Source organism: Poeciliopsis prolifica, unplaced genomic scaffold, assembly GCF_027474105.1.
Source record: "Poeciliopsis prolifica strain line A6 unplaced genomic scaffold, Auburn_PproV2 SCAFFOLD017, whole genome shotgun sequence".
Classification (NCBI taxonomy): domain Eukaryota; kingdom Metazoa; phylum Chordata; class Actinopteri; order Cyprinodontiformes; family Poeciliidae; genus Poeciliopsis; species Poeciliopsis prolifica.
The window spans coordinates 6,730,076-6,742,500 of record NW_026562392.1 but is presented as its reverse complement, the minus strand read 5'-3'; the positions used below and the strand labels follow the sequence as shown (position 1 = coordinate 6,742,500).

Below are 12,425 nucleotides of genomic sequence, written 5' to 3'. Positions count from 1 at the left end.
CAGATTAAAACAAAAACTTCAGGGTGGTTGATCAGCATTTTTTTATTAGACCTGGGCAAGGGAGTGCATAAGTGGAGAAAAGACAATAGTAGTTAATGACTGAATCTGCTTTTCGAAGTATTTAAAATAATGTTCGAATTAATGCATTTTTTGTTTGCTTGTTTTTGTTTGAAGGTAAAGCTAAATAGTTTTTTTCACTAGCACACAGTTGAATGTGTGTGTGTCAAAGTTAACCAGTGATGTGTCTGGGATGGTAAGATCACGACTGTATTTACGAATCACAAATCAAGTCAAACACAGGTGGTTGGTCTAATTCCAACTATAAGCATGGCAGAGGGTTGAGAACAAAAAAAAAACTAAATGTGGCTTCCTCTGCTTTTACAGGAACATCTTGCATGGGAAATTTTCTTGAGCAGAGCGTTGTCATAGTTAGACTCAAACCACGGCAACGTTCATCTTTTCTCTCTTACAAAATGTTTCCAATTCTGGACAAAAACAGATCAAAAGGTAAGCGAACGTTGATGATTGGGTTCTGAAACCAATTAATCGTTTCGGTTTTCGATTCCAAAAGCAAACGTCCAAGAGTGTTTTTCTTCTTCTTGAATTTAGTTTTCTTTTAGTCTGTTTGTTCCTCTTTGTAGGTTTCTATTGAGGGGCGGGGGAAGCCGTGCGGCTCCGCGGTAGAGCACCGAGCAGCAGCTACAAATGAAAAAACGGTCACTAGTGCGGCAAAAATACAAAGAAAATGTCTAACAAACAAGAAGGAAATAGAGACGGTGCAACTTTGTGAGGAACTTGCTGGAACTTAGATGTAGAAAAAAAACCCTGTGAAACCACCAGAATTTAAAGGCAGGAAGCCCTGCGAGTGACTCATACGGTACACACCAGAATTAATGGAATATATTTTTCGCCTAATTTTAAAACACAGAGGATCTTTCACTGAATAAGTGCTCAAAAAAATCTAACCTCACTTTGGCTTCTGCCCCACATGCAAGAAGCTCTCAGGGGGCAACACAGAGACTCAAAAGAGTTTATTACAATTAGCATGAAGAGTGGTGGAGGGAGGTGAAGAACAGGGTTTTGTGGTGAAGAAAGTGAGTTTACTGGTGTTGGAGATGTGGAACGCCAGGAAACACGGAGCAGAGTTTGGGGTGTTGGTTCGGGTGTGCGTCCTGGAGAAAAGTGTGGACGCTGGAGGGCAGACAGGTTGGAGCAAATGAAAGAGGAACCCGAAGGTTGCTTTTTGTGGTAACATGGTCCAAACGGTCGTGTGGCACGAGATGCAGATGACAGAAAACGGTTAGGAGGTAAGAGCGCCCGAACAGGAGAGGAACCGGGAACCAAACAGCTGAAAACATGAAGACACTAGGAGCAAAAGCAAAGACAAAAAAACAATACAAAGGCGTCATGCAAACAACTCCAAACAAAAGTCCAATGTGAACGAATATCCGCCACGTCAGAGTTAGTACCAGAATGTGGGAAACATATTCTACTGACCTTCAACATTTAATTCCCCACACATGCAAAATAATGTCCCAAACAAATGTCACTGTTGTTGAGGTTGAAACACCTGCGGTTTAAAGTCCTTCCAGCTCCGCTTTATGTATTCAACCTACATACTGACAGAGTTATAGTTCTAACCACAGACCACCGGCAGGAAAGTTCCTCTATCCTCTACATGTCACAGAAACTACTGCTGAAGTGACGAGTCTAAGTATAAACCCGTAGGATAAATAAGTCCAGTTCGGTTCAGATTATTCTGTTTTGCTTTGTTGGTCACACCAAAAAGTTTCAGATCATCAAACATACTTTGATATGAGACGAAGATGACCAGAAGAAATGCAAAATCCTGATTTTTCAGAGAAATTGCTCATGTTCGTTGCATCATTGCCCTGTTGCATAAACTGAGGTTTTAATTCAGCAAAACCAGGGCCGGACTCTCTCCTTTGTGATTTATTTCTATAGTTTGTGGTTCTATCAATGGCAAGCTGCCCAGATCAGAAGATCTACTGCCCTACTTGATGTTTCCATACAGACTCTATTTATGTCATTTCTTGATTTTACGGGTCTGACAGTCATCAGGTCGGGCTGTGGCTACAGGGAAACTGAACTCAGCTTCCCAAGACAATTAACTCTTTAATTAACAACGGAGTGGGGTCAGTTTTCACCTTCTCTTTTTGCATTTGCTGCTGTCACCTTCGACGTTCAAGTTTGTTCAGTGATCTGAAACATTTTAACAGAGACAAAAAGGAAGAGAGGCAATCTGTGCGGGGCCAAACGCAGCCATGTTCTCATGCCGATTCAGAAATAGATAAATGAAGTGTTGGAATAAAAGGAGCCCTGAAGAATTCACTTGCCTACGCCCACGTTCGCTGATCCATGCATAACTCTGCATTCCACGTCCCAACGTTCAGTTTATGTCAGCGGCCTACAAGTTTAGACTTGCCATTGTTATCCTGCTAGAAGGGTAGTGCTTGTCGTAGTGCAATCAACTCGATCCTAACTCCTGGTTGTGCTTGTGGATCCGGAGCAACCACTTTCAGCTTCTTTCATAGACATGATGAAACCAGAGGCAAAATATAGCTGCAAGAAGAAAAAGTAACCCTGCAACATCACAAATGACAGTTATCTCATATAACTTGGTGATTCAGTTTAAGATGGCATCTTCTGATGATGTCATGAGTTGCCATGCCGTTCTGGGACATAGCATCTGTTTGTCAGATCACCATACATGCACCGACTGACAGCTGCCTATATGTTGAGCTGTATGACCTTGAGATCACCTTACGCCTTATTTTTATCAGTTGTATGGCGCCGAGGCAACAGTTTGCCTGTCAGATGGTCATAGACATGATGAATCACAGAAGTGAATAGTGATGTCAGTTCTCTGAATGCTGAACCGACGGCTCCTCTAAATGTGGCGGACTTGTTGAAGAATGCGTGTCTCGCTCCTCCGCTCAGCCCCTGTTCGTGACAACTGCAGGTAAACATCATGCTCACCAGGAAAACTAAGTTTAGAGCAGAAGTGTTCAGAAAACCACAACCCTAATTAGGTTGTGGTTTCATTGGTTCTCGGTCTAAAGGTGACAACATGCGCGCATATCACTTTTAGAACCGTTCAGTCTCAAATTCACGCTAAAACATGTTGTAAATACTTAATAAAACACCAACTGAGTTCTTTTGGCTTTAATTGTCCCAGTTAAAGTTTCACTAAAGTCTTCAATTCAGATCCTTGAGCAGAGTTTATTTTTTGTGCTTTTGATAAAAGGTATAGTTTGTTGTAACTTATCTCTTGGTGTAAAATAGATATTAAGTGTGAATACTTTTGCTTGAGCTGTTAAACACTTTAACCCAGTTCAATTAACCACATCACAAGGCACATTTAACGTTTGACAACATCTCTATTTTTTTTATTATTATCATTAAGCTTAATCAATTCCAAAGAAAAAGCTTAACAAAATGCCATTTTACTGAAACACGCTTCTTTTCCAGGAAAAAAGAACTGTGGCGGTGCCAGCACTACCCGACGGAACCAGACTTGTGCACAAACAACTAAACCAAACAGACATACCAGCAAAATGTGCTTTAGTTTCTGGTTTAAAATTTTCTGTATATATAAAAAAAGGATTGATCTATAAATAATTCCATACAAAAATAAGCCAAAGATTTCAAACATGAATTATTTCTATCTTATGGCTATATACTCCAAAGAGGAACATAGTAGCATTACACAAGATGGTTAACGGTTACTTTTCACTTCCTCCTCACTCACCACATCCACACATTAGCTTGTCGTAGTGCAAAGCAGTGCTTTATCTCATCCCATCAGATTTGGCCTACTCAAAAGGAGTTACGCTGAAACCAAACCAGCTCAGACAGGCAGCTGTATCTCCTATCCTTTTACAGTGTTTGTTTTGTTTTACCATCAAGCAAATGATGCACAAGCAGGTGTAAACACACACGCACACACACATCATCATCATCACAGGGAATGCATACAATTTTAGAACTGTAAACAAACAGTGTGAACGGTGTGAACGTTGTGCCAAAATGCTTTTCAGGATCGCAAAGGGCCACCGGCGGGGCCACGGCGGTGGCCCCTGCCACTTGCTTCTCACAGTTCCAGTTCACCGAGCAGGAAGCCCACCGAGGGGACCAGCCGCGTACGGCTTCGTGCTGCGCAGGTTGCTCTGGTCCTGATGCGTCTCCGACAGCGGAGGCTCCGTCCGGATGCAGCATAAGGGGTTGGCTGACCTTGAAGTGTCATAACTTCAGACAGAAAGTCTTATTTTCACAGTGCTTCCCCCATTCAGTTCTGTACAGTCCAGACTTCAACGTCTTGCACGATGAAGTCTTCATTGGTGGACAGAGGAGCGTTGCGGAAGGTGGGGCAGGAAAAGCTGGCGCCGTGGTACAAGTCAGCATCCAACCAGAGAGCAAAGCCAGCCCTATCAAAACAAGAGAGCGAGAAAACAAATATAAAATTAGAAAGTAAATCTTTGACTTCTTCTTCTCATTGCTTTATCATAAACTGCCTCTTTCATATTAGCCATGAGTGGAGGAAAAGAGAACGTACCCTCCTCCACCAATCTGCAGAGATTCCCAGTTGCCGTTCACAAAGTAGGAGTTCTCCCCGCTCCACCTGTATTGCTGATGAGAATTAAACACAAAATGTTAGTCAATTGTGCTTCTTTATTTATTATTTATTGCTGATGTTATATGTTTAATAACAGCTTTCCCATTGATGATTAAAGCAGAGTCCACCCCTACCTGGAAGTCAGGATTGAAGCTGAACAAGAAGGTCTCGCCCGTTCCGTAGCAGTATTTACTGACTCTGAACGGATCCGAGCAAAAAGCTCCAAACACCTGAAAGGGACATAAGTTAGCAGCTCGTTAGTCAACGTTTTGGTTTTGTTAGTCGTGTCAAAATCTGTGTTGAAGATGCGAACCTTTTTGTGCATGTCTCTGATGACCAGCAGCACGGGGCTGTCCAGGTCAGCCATGTTCCTGTAGAGCGTCTTTAGGCTGCTCCCATGGTTGACGGTGCTGTAAACTAGTTGCCACGGATACCCCTGGGTCCTTGGAGGCAAGTTAGCTGCAATCTGTTGCGGGGAGAAAAAAGAAAATGATGATCTTATACATCTAACGCTCGCTTGTCAAGTCCAAAATAGTAGCACAAAAGCACTAGAGTTGCTGGTGCTTTTAGAGCTGGACAGGTTTGTGGAGCAACACTCACCTTCTGCAGGTGAAAGTCGTCCAGCAGCTGGCTGGCGTGGCTCAGGACAGGAAAATCATCCTCCACCTCCTGGTACTCAGTCTCATCCACCTCAGACTCCACCGAGCCGCAGAGACTCAGGCGGTGCTTTGAGTCCTTCTCCGTGATGATCTGAGCAGAAGATGCCAACAAAAGCCATGAGAAAACGCACTTTCTCTTTGCCTGACATTCGCTTTTCACGCGCAGACTTGTCCTGCAGCTGTAAGTACAACCGCTTGACATCAACTAATCCCCCTTTGCCTGCTTCCAGCTCATCATCTCACCTCAACGTAGGGCTCTGCACATTCACTGGCAAAGTAAAGCACTCGGATATTTTTCTGTATTTTCTTCATAGCTGCAGAGTTGTCTGTCAACCTGTGTGCTCTGTTCTTCCACATGTCTGCTCTCTGAAGGGAAACTTTCTCCTCTTATATAGCCTCTGCGGGGCTTTCACTTTCATTAGTCGGAAATCCAACCACGCGGCTGCTTATTGGTTCACCGTTACGACTAGAGTTTTGTTTTCCTTCATACATGGAAACGGAAACCCAGCCCCGAGCTACAGAGGAGGAGAAAGGATGTCCATATAAGGAAGGAGGGTTTTCCCTTCGTCTCAAAGCTTACAAATTTCTATTTTTTTTTTTTTTTTTGCCTGCAGTGCCCTCAGCTTGCTTTACTGTAACAGAGGAGGGGCGAAGTTCTCCTGAAGCTCTCCTCAAGAATGTGTTTGGCCGTGTGAGCTCAACAATCTCTGACTCGTTTCCTTGTTTTTCTTTCTTTGCCCGGGAAAAGACTCACCTCCCACTTCTTTGCAGCAAAGGCCGCAAGCCAGAGGTGTTGCGGCCTTGTCCACGACACGACGCGGTAGGCGCTGTGGGCTGTCTTCCTGACGTTGTTGTAGGACTTGCAGCACTTCTTCTTGCCATTGCTGTAGATGTCTGGCGACCATTGCACAAAGAAGGTGTAGAGGTGGTCAACCCTGCAGGGCAAAGGGAGCGAAGAGGATTTAATTTCGGATGGAGTGCAGCATGCAAAACTGGAGACACGTTGAGAAATCACTGAGGTCCCATCCAGTTTTTGCCTGCTCGGCAGGGCCCTGCATGATTGGTTGATTATCTAAACTCAGTAGTGATGCCAAGACACATAAAATGAGGGTGCTGATTTTTAAGCCTGTGCTAAGCACTTAACTTTCAAAATGCCTTGTGTCATTTTAAATTTATTTAGGAACTTGTTTTGGTGGCATTGCTTCATGCTGTGTTGAAAATGTGTCATTTTCCACCAACAAATGCCGGAAATAAGAATATTTCTTTATTTAGAATAAGAGAGATCTGTTGCCAACAGCTTGGATAAATGATTCTTATTTGTAGTTTTCCACAGACTGGTGCGTGTGCAGTCATGCAATGGTAAAAATGGGGAAAATGAAATGCAAAATGTTATTTTAAATTGAGAATTAAATTGACAAAGATGTTAATGTGCACAAATAAACTGGGACATTCTTTAAACTTTCCCAGGTACAGCTTCTCATGGCTAAATTAGCAACATTTTTCTTTCCTGAACACTGAATTGCTTTATCTTCTAAAAACAAATATTGGGGAATTAAAAGCAAAGAATAAATATGATTCATTTTAATTTTCTCAGAGTCTTACTTTTTCAAATTTCAAAAATCTAAAAAAAAAACACGGTGGCCTTAAAAAATTGCCCTGCAAAGTCACTGATTCCCAAATGTAATACATAAAAAAAAAAGCTACATTTGTCATTTAAAAAAATACTCAAAGCAAAACATAGAAGTAGTTTATTTTACAAGAGAATAAGCTCTTGTTTCACAAAAGAGAAACATTTTGGACTTCTTTTTTTTTTTGGGTAAACATGCCGTTCTGTCAGCGCATATGGAAAACCATAGAGAGCAGCACAGTCAACACTTTCAGAGCTACTTACTCTCCAACGCTGTAGACAATTCCCATGACTGAAGACGAAGCTGTAGATGCCAAAAAGCTGAAGTCAAGTTGATAGCCTGAGGGCTCACAGCCTAAGGAGCGTTTCCACCTCGGCCCTGCCATCCCCACAATTTATAGGAGCGGGTCAATTCGCTGAGATAAGCCCCTTTGACCATAAACCCTTCCCCCGTCACTCCACACGGCCTGCACGTACTCTGTGGGCCGTGCAAATCGGTGCCTTGAAAACCCAACACTGGTGAAACATTAACCTGACCTGCTCCCGGTGTCTGTCCTGACGTTTGCTGGGAGTTCACGCAGTCATTGTGTCAAAGTAAGGCTCAGCTGAAGAAAATGGTGAGTTGACAGAGAGATAGCGGCCCTGAAACTATGTCATTCAGATTGATTGTCCCTTTTTATTGTGTTTCTCTGGCTCCTAGGGCCCCTGATTAATCTTATCGTCCTATTACGAGTGCAGATATGGAAGATTTCTTTGCATTGCAACACAATTATTTTGTTTTTTTTTGTGGGGGGGAAGGGCGGTGTTAATTGAAGAAATGTCAACATTCAATAATTAATCCCATTTGTGCACTTCATGTTTTTTTCTCATTGTGATTATAGAAAAAAGGTGAGTTTATTTAAGATGTGTCAATTAATGGTGTTTAGAAGGATTTTCTTTGAAATTGCTTCTACTTCAACTTGACTGAAGGAGTTTTCCCGTTTTCATTTTTTCAGGTGGTTACACAAATATATAAAGACATTACATCACTCACATCCAGATTATCGTGATCATCAGGAGTTGTTATTTCCCTATGATTTTCCAAAAACAGCGTCAAACAGAAACGAGCCTTGTTGACATTGTCGGACAGGGATGGTGTCTGGAAATACATTTTCATTGCCTCTCTGAGGTCTTGGGGTCAAAACCACCTCGGTCGTTTTGTTTATTCTGTTTCGGATCATTGATCATTTTGTTTTCTTGGGACGGGAGGGCCTGGAAAACACAGGAGGCCCGTGATATACGAGCACGCTCCACCCTGTCCATTGTCTCACTCTCGGTGTTTACCTTTGAGATTTAATCAGACCTTTGAGATTTAATCAGATCAGCAAAGGCTAAGTATAGCGTTGATCGTGTGTCGGCAATCGATTGTTTAATACTTGCCATTCAGAGGTAATCGGTGCGAAGTGATCATTAGTATTGCCAGGCTGATGTTCAGACTAAACTGGTGAGTCGCGAGAGATAGATTAAGTATTACGAAGATCGGCATCCAAAGACGTTTTCATCAGTAAACCGACAAAGGCAACTTTGAAGCTGTCAATGAGTTTTCCAGAGACTTCTCTTTGAGCGGATAAGGATTTAGAGTCCTTCTCAATCAATCGATCAATACAGCAGTATGGAGTATAGATAAGGGCGTTTTTATTTGCAGTGGCAGCCACTGTATCGGGATTTGGGGCAGTGGTAGCAGTGCTTAAGCATACAGTTTTGTTGGTCTTCTGATAAGGACAAGAAGGACAGTTTGGGGTCACAAATCAGCCATGACATCATTGCATAAGAGAAACTGTGAGGCAGATCAATAAGGTTAAAGTAAGTACTTTAAAAAATCTTCTAAAATAGTTGCATTTATAGTGATGTGTTACTTTTGAGCCACACACAACTCTAAACACGGAGGCCAAAACGTGACGTTTTGGTCTCAAAGTTTTCCATGAACCTTCTGTGTTCAAATTTAATTCTGGTTTCCTTTCAACAATTGTTTTTTGTTGCTGTTTTTTGTCATCTCTGCCATACGGGCTCAAATTGTTGAGTTCACAAATATTAGATGTTTTGTTACCAGGTTTTGTCACCCTGTCTCTCAATGCTCTCCTCGTCCAGTCGGACGTCTGTGTTGCCATGATGGGTTGAACAGAAATGTGCCAGATCATCGCGGCATTAGAAACCTCAACACAATCTGCCTCAAAAGCCTTGATCAAAACTACTTTTTTCACGTAACGCTTGGTTCTCTTGATAGAAAACTATTTTGGGGAGCTCTTTAAGTCAAGGTGTGTCTGTGAAACGGGGCTATGAGGTCATTTCTCTGCACGTAAATCCCATGTGGTTGCACAACGAATATTTGTCATTTCCTTGGCTGGATGACTGACCTCTCCCCCAGATCCAGGAAATCCGCTCTTTCTTCTAACTTGCAGCAGCAACACGTGGAGAGTTGCAGAGCAGCTTCTCCTCCAGTCGCCACCAGAGGCTCTACGTGAAACCATCCACCACCTGCAGTAGTCATTCAACCCTAAGCAGGGAGTTTGATCGTCTAGAATGGAAATGTAAGAACTCATCCTGTTCTTAGAACGCTTCAGATGTTTCTTTTATGGCTCCCTGTTTTGACAAAATGTGGGTGACAAGGTACACTTCTCTGGCACCTTGTCAAATTTGAATTTAGATGGTTTTTTTTTGTTTCTACTAAAGATTTAAGATCAATAAAGACTGAGGGCCATAGTTACAACGTTTGGTTTCTAGTTTCTCATGTTTTACCAAAGACTGCACAGCTTCCCAGGATCCCCACACTGTAAGTAAAAAAAAAAAAAAAAAAAAGAAACGTCTCTAATTTACGGTAAAATGCCAGAATTTGATCAGATAATTAGGTAAAAACATTCTGGCCACCACAGCTGCAGGTATTTTAGAGATTTTTTTTTTTTTACAGTGTCAAAATGTGTGCATCTGCACCCGAAGGTTGTTGTAAATGTCCAATGTTCATGAATTTCACTGACCGATATTTGTGAAGTGGAAGGTGAATTATATTTTTGGGGGTTTGGAGAATTTTCTTGCCTATCATTCTAAAATATCTCAGGTTGAACTGAGAGTGTTCGTGACAATCAGTCTAGAACTGATGCCATTCAGGTCTGGACTTTGACTAGGCACTTTTAGCACATGAACGTGGCTCCGTGTAAACTGCCCCACAGTTTTGCGTCGCGCATTGAGCAAAACGTAAATTTTTGTCTCAACTAAGATGGGACGCTGGTTTTCTTTCGTTTGTCCACTCTCCCACAAGGGATCAAATTATTGAGTTCACAAGTTTTGTTACCAGATTCTCCCACCAGCAAATCAATGCCACCTGTCTCTCTGACTAATGCTCTCCTCGTCCAGTCGGACAGTTTGGACATCTGAAATCCCTGAGATGTTCAAAGTTTGGGAGATTTTTTTTTCGATAAGCTGCCTCTGCGAAACATTCTCACCATCTTCTCTCCCTGACCCGACCACTGCGTTCCCCGACCTTCATGATGCCGTTTGTTCCCTTTTCTCTGACAAACCTCTGAGGCCGTCCCAGAACGGCTGATTGTGAGCCTACTGCAGGTGACAGAGTTATATTTCAGGGCATATAAAATCGCTTTCTTCTCATTTATGAAGAATCAAAAAGAGATTTGAGATCCTGTGAAAAACAAGGAAAAAAGAAAAACCTCAACATTTGGACTGTTGCACAATTTCACAATACATCAAATCGTCATTTTGTTTGTTTTAGGAAAAAGTCCACTTCTAATCTCTCAGGCTGCAGATGGAAAAAAAAAGAAAAGAAAATCAATCTAATGGCTTCAAACCCCTTAAAGCTCAAGCACAAGTTAACCCTTGCTCTCCATTAAGTTTCTTGTTCAAACGTGTTTTTGCTGCAATGCAAAGTAACAAAAATATTTGCCTTATTTCAACAGACAGACTGCAAAACACAAATTATATTCTGCAGAGACAGTTGTTGCTTTTGGCAGCATACACTGTCAGACGTCACTGGAACGTTTTTAATTCAGAAGATAGAATCAGTGCCTTACACTGACCAGAGGCTGAACTGAGCCGACATCGATTTGTACGAAAGTCCGTGAGAGATTTGCTGCCAAAACTCACAAGCCTCCTGTGCAGACTGTGGGAAGTTAATTTCTCAAATCTGCTGCGAGGTTCGATGCTTGCTGTTTCACTTCTTTTCTTGCTTTCAATCCTAAGTCTCCTTTTTCAATCCCATTAAGTCCAAAATTGAAATAAATCCCAATTATGTGCAGATTAGTGAGTTTGGTTCAGACTCTCCTCCATTTTGTTTGTTAATAAGCAGAGAGATTTTGGTGCTGGTTAAATCGCGGAAGCAAATCTTTGGGCTCAGAAACTGGTTTGTTCTGGATCAGGAACTGCTGCTCTGTGGGATTTTTTTTTCTCTCTCATAAGCTGCTGTTAAAGGCTGGATTTTTGTTTCACTCCATAAAGGTTTAGCTTCCAGTACATTCTGGGTTTGGGAGTTATAAAGCAAAAAAAAAAAAGAGTGGCTTTAATGCTTTTTATCACCGTCTGACTCATGTCCCCTGTCCAGCTCTCACTCAGCAACTTTGGAGCAACAAAACTACTAAACCTAACACCACCGAGTGACATAATCGTCCCAGCAGCACGCGGCAGACGACTGATTTCGATGCAACGACAGCATAACGGCTCTGACCTGGTCAGTCGGCGTTAATTAGTTACACTTCTTTGGCTTTATTGGGTGGCAGGTTAGACGGTGCATCTTCACATGAAGCTCAGACGCTGACGGTGAGCGAGCTCCACTGCAGTGCGGAAACCACCTCCTGTGGCATCCTCTCTCTCTCTCAGCACACGCACAACATGAGAAATTCTTCTGGGTGCGAGATGAAAGCAAGTGTTGAACCGCAGCAGTTCTTGTTACTTTTCACTCGAAGTAATGAAAAAAAAAAAAAGAAAACTGTCGGATTCTGAATAAATCCACAATCGATTACCAGCTTTTCTGTTTTGCTGAGATCAAAAAAAGAGACCACAAGTTTTTTGGGTTTTGTTTTTTTTTGTCTTCCAAGCATTTCTTTGCCAGTGCTGAGACATTTACCTGAATGTAGCCTGAGAGGTTATTTACTTAAGTTCATTTATGATTATGGTACATTTATCATTTAATATCCAGCAAGTTATATAAGTAGCTTTTTACATGTATCAGTAAAAAGATACCAGAGTGTTGGGTTGTTTTTCACGTTGGAAATCTTGATGTGGGCCTCTCACCACAGGACATGAGCGATAGTGAAAAGCTAGAGAGAAATTAATTTTGCTGACATTACGAAGAGATAGTTTGAATATTCTGACAATATCTTTGTCGCTGCAGGAAGAAGTCCCCACCAGATTTCGACATCTCTCGACTGAAATTCTTTGCAGAGCAGCTGTAGATGACAAGCACAGAGAGAAATGTTTCAAGTCTTGCCACAGGTTTTTCCCTGATTAAAATCTGGTCAAA

The 12,425-nt window shown here is 42.0% G+C and overlaps 1 protein-coding gene across 2 annotated transcripts; it reads right to left on the bottom strand.

Annotated features, from left to right (window-relative positions):
• Positions 1 to 3,381: 3,381 nt before the first annotated feature.
• LOC129367408 (nuclear receptor coactivator 7) lies at positions 3,382 to 7,294 on the bottom strand. Of its 2 annotated transcripts, XM_055041794.1 has the most exons (7): positions 7,187 to 7,294; positions 6,050 to 6,230; positions 5,237 to 5,386; positions 4,950 to 5,102; positions 4,771 to 4,866; positions 4,577 to 4,650; positions 3,382 to 4,448 (listed from the first exon to the last, which is right to left on the bottom strand). In XM_055041794.1, the coding sequence occupies exons 1-7, from the start codon at positions 7,210 to 7,212 to the stop codon at positions 4,310 to 4,312; spliced, it is 819 nt and encodes a 272-aa protein (XP_054897769.1). In that variant the 5' UTR covers positions 7,213 to 7,294; the 3' UTR covers positions 3,382 to 4,309. The 2 variants fall into 2 exon arrangements, with proteins under 2 accessions (XP_054897769.1, XP_054897770.1); XM_055041795.1 differs by lacking the exons at positions 6,050 to 6,230; positions 7,187 to 7,294 and adding an exon at positions 5,539 to 5,763.
• Positions 7,295 to 12,425: the final 5,131 nt, after the last annotated feature.

Excerpts from the sequence above, each read along its gene's own strand:
- LOC129367408 (XM_055041794.1), bottom strand. The coding sequence starts at position 7,212 with ATGGGAATTGTCTACAGCGTTGGAGA. Across the intron at positions 6,231-7,186 it reads ATTGTCTACAGCGTTGGAGA|GGTTGACCACCTCTACACCT; the intron begins GTAAGTAGCTCT and ends TTTGCCCTGCAG. Across the intron at positions 4,651-4,770 it reads GCTTCAATCCTGACTTCCAG|CAATACAGGTGGAGCGGGGA; the intron begins GTAGGGGTGGAC and ends AATTCTCATCAG.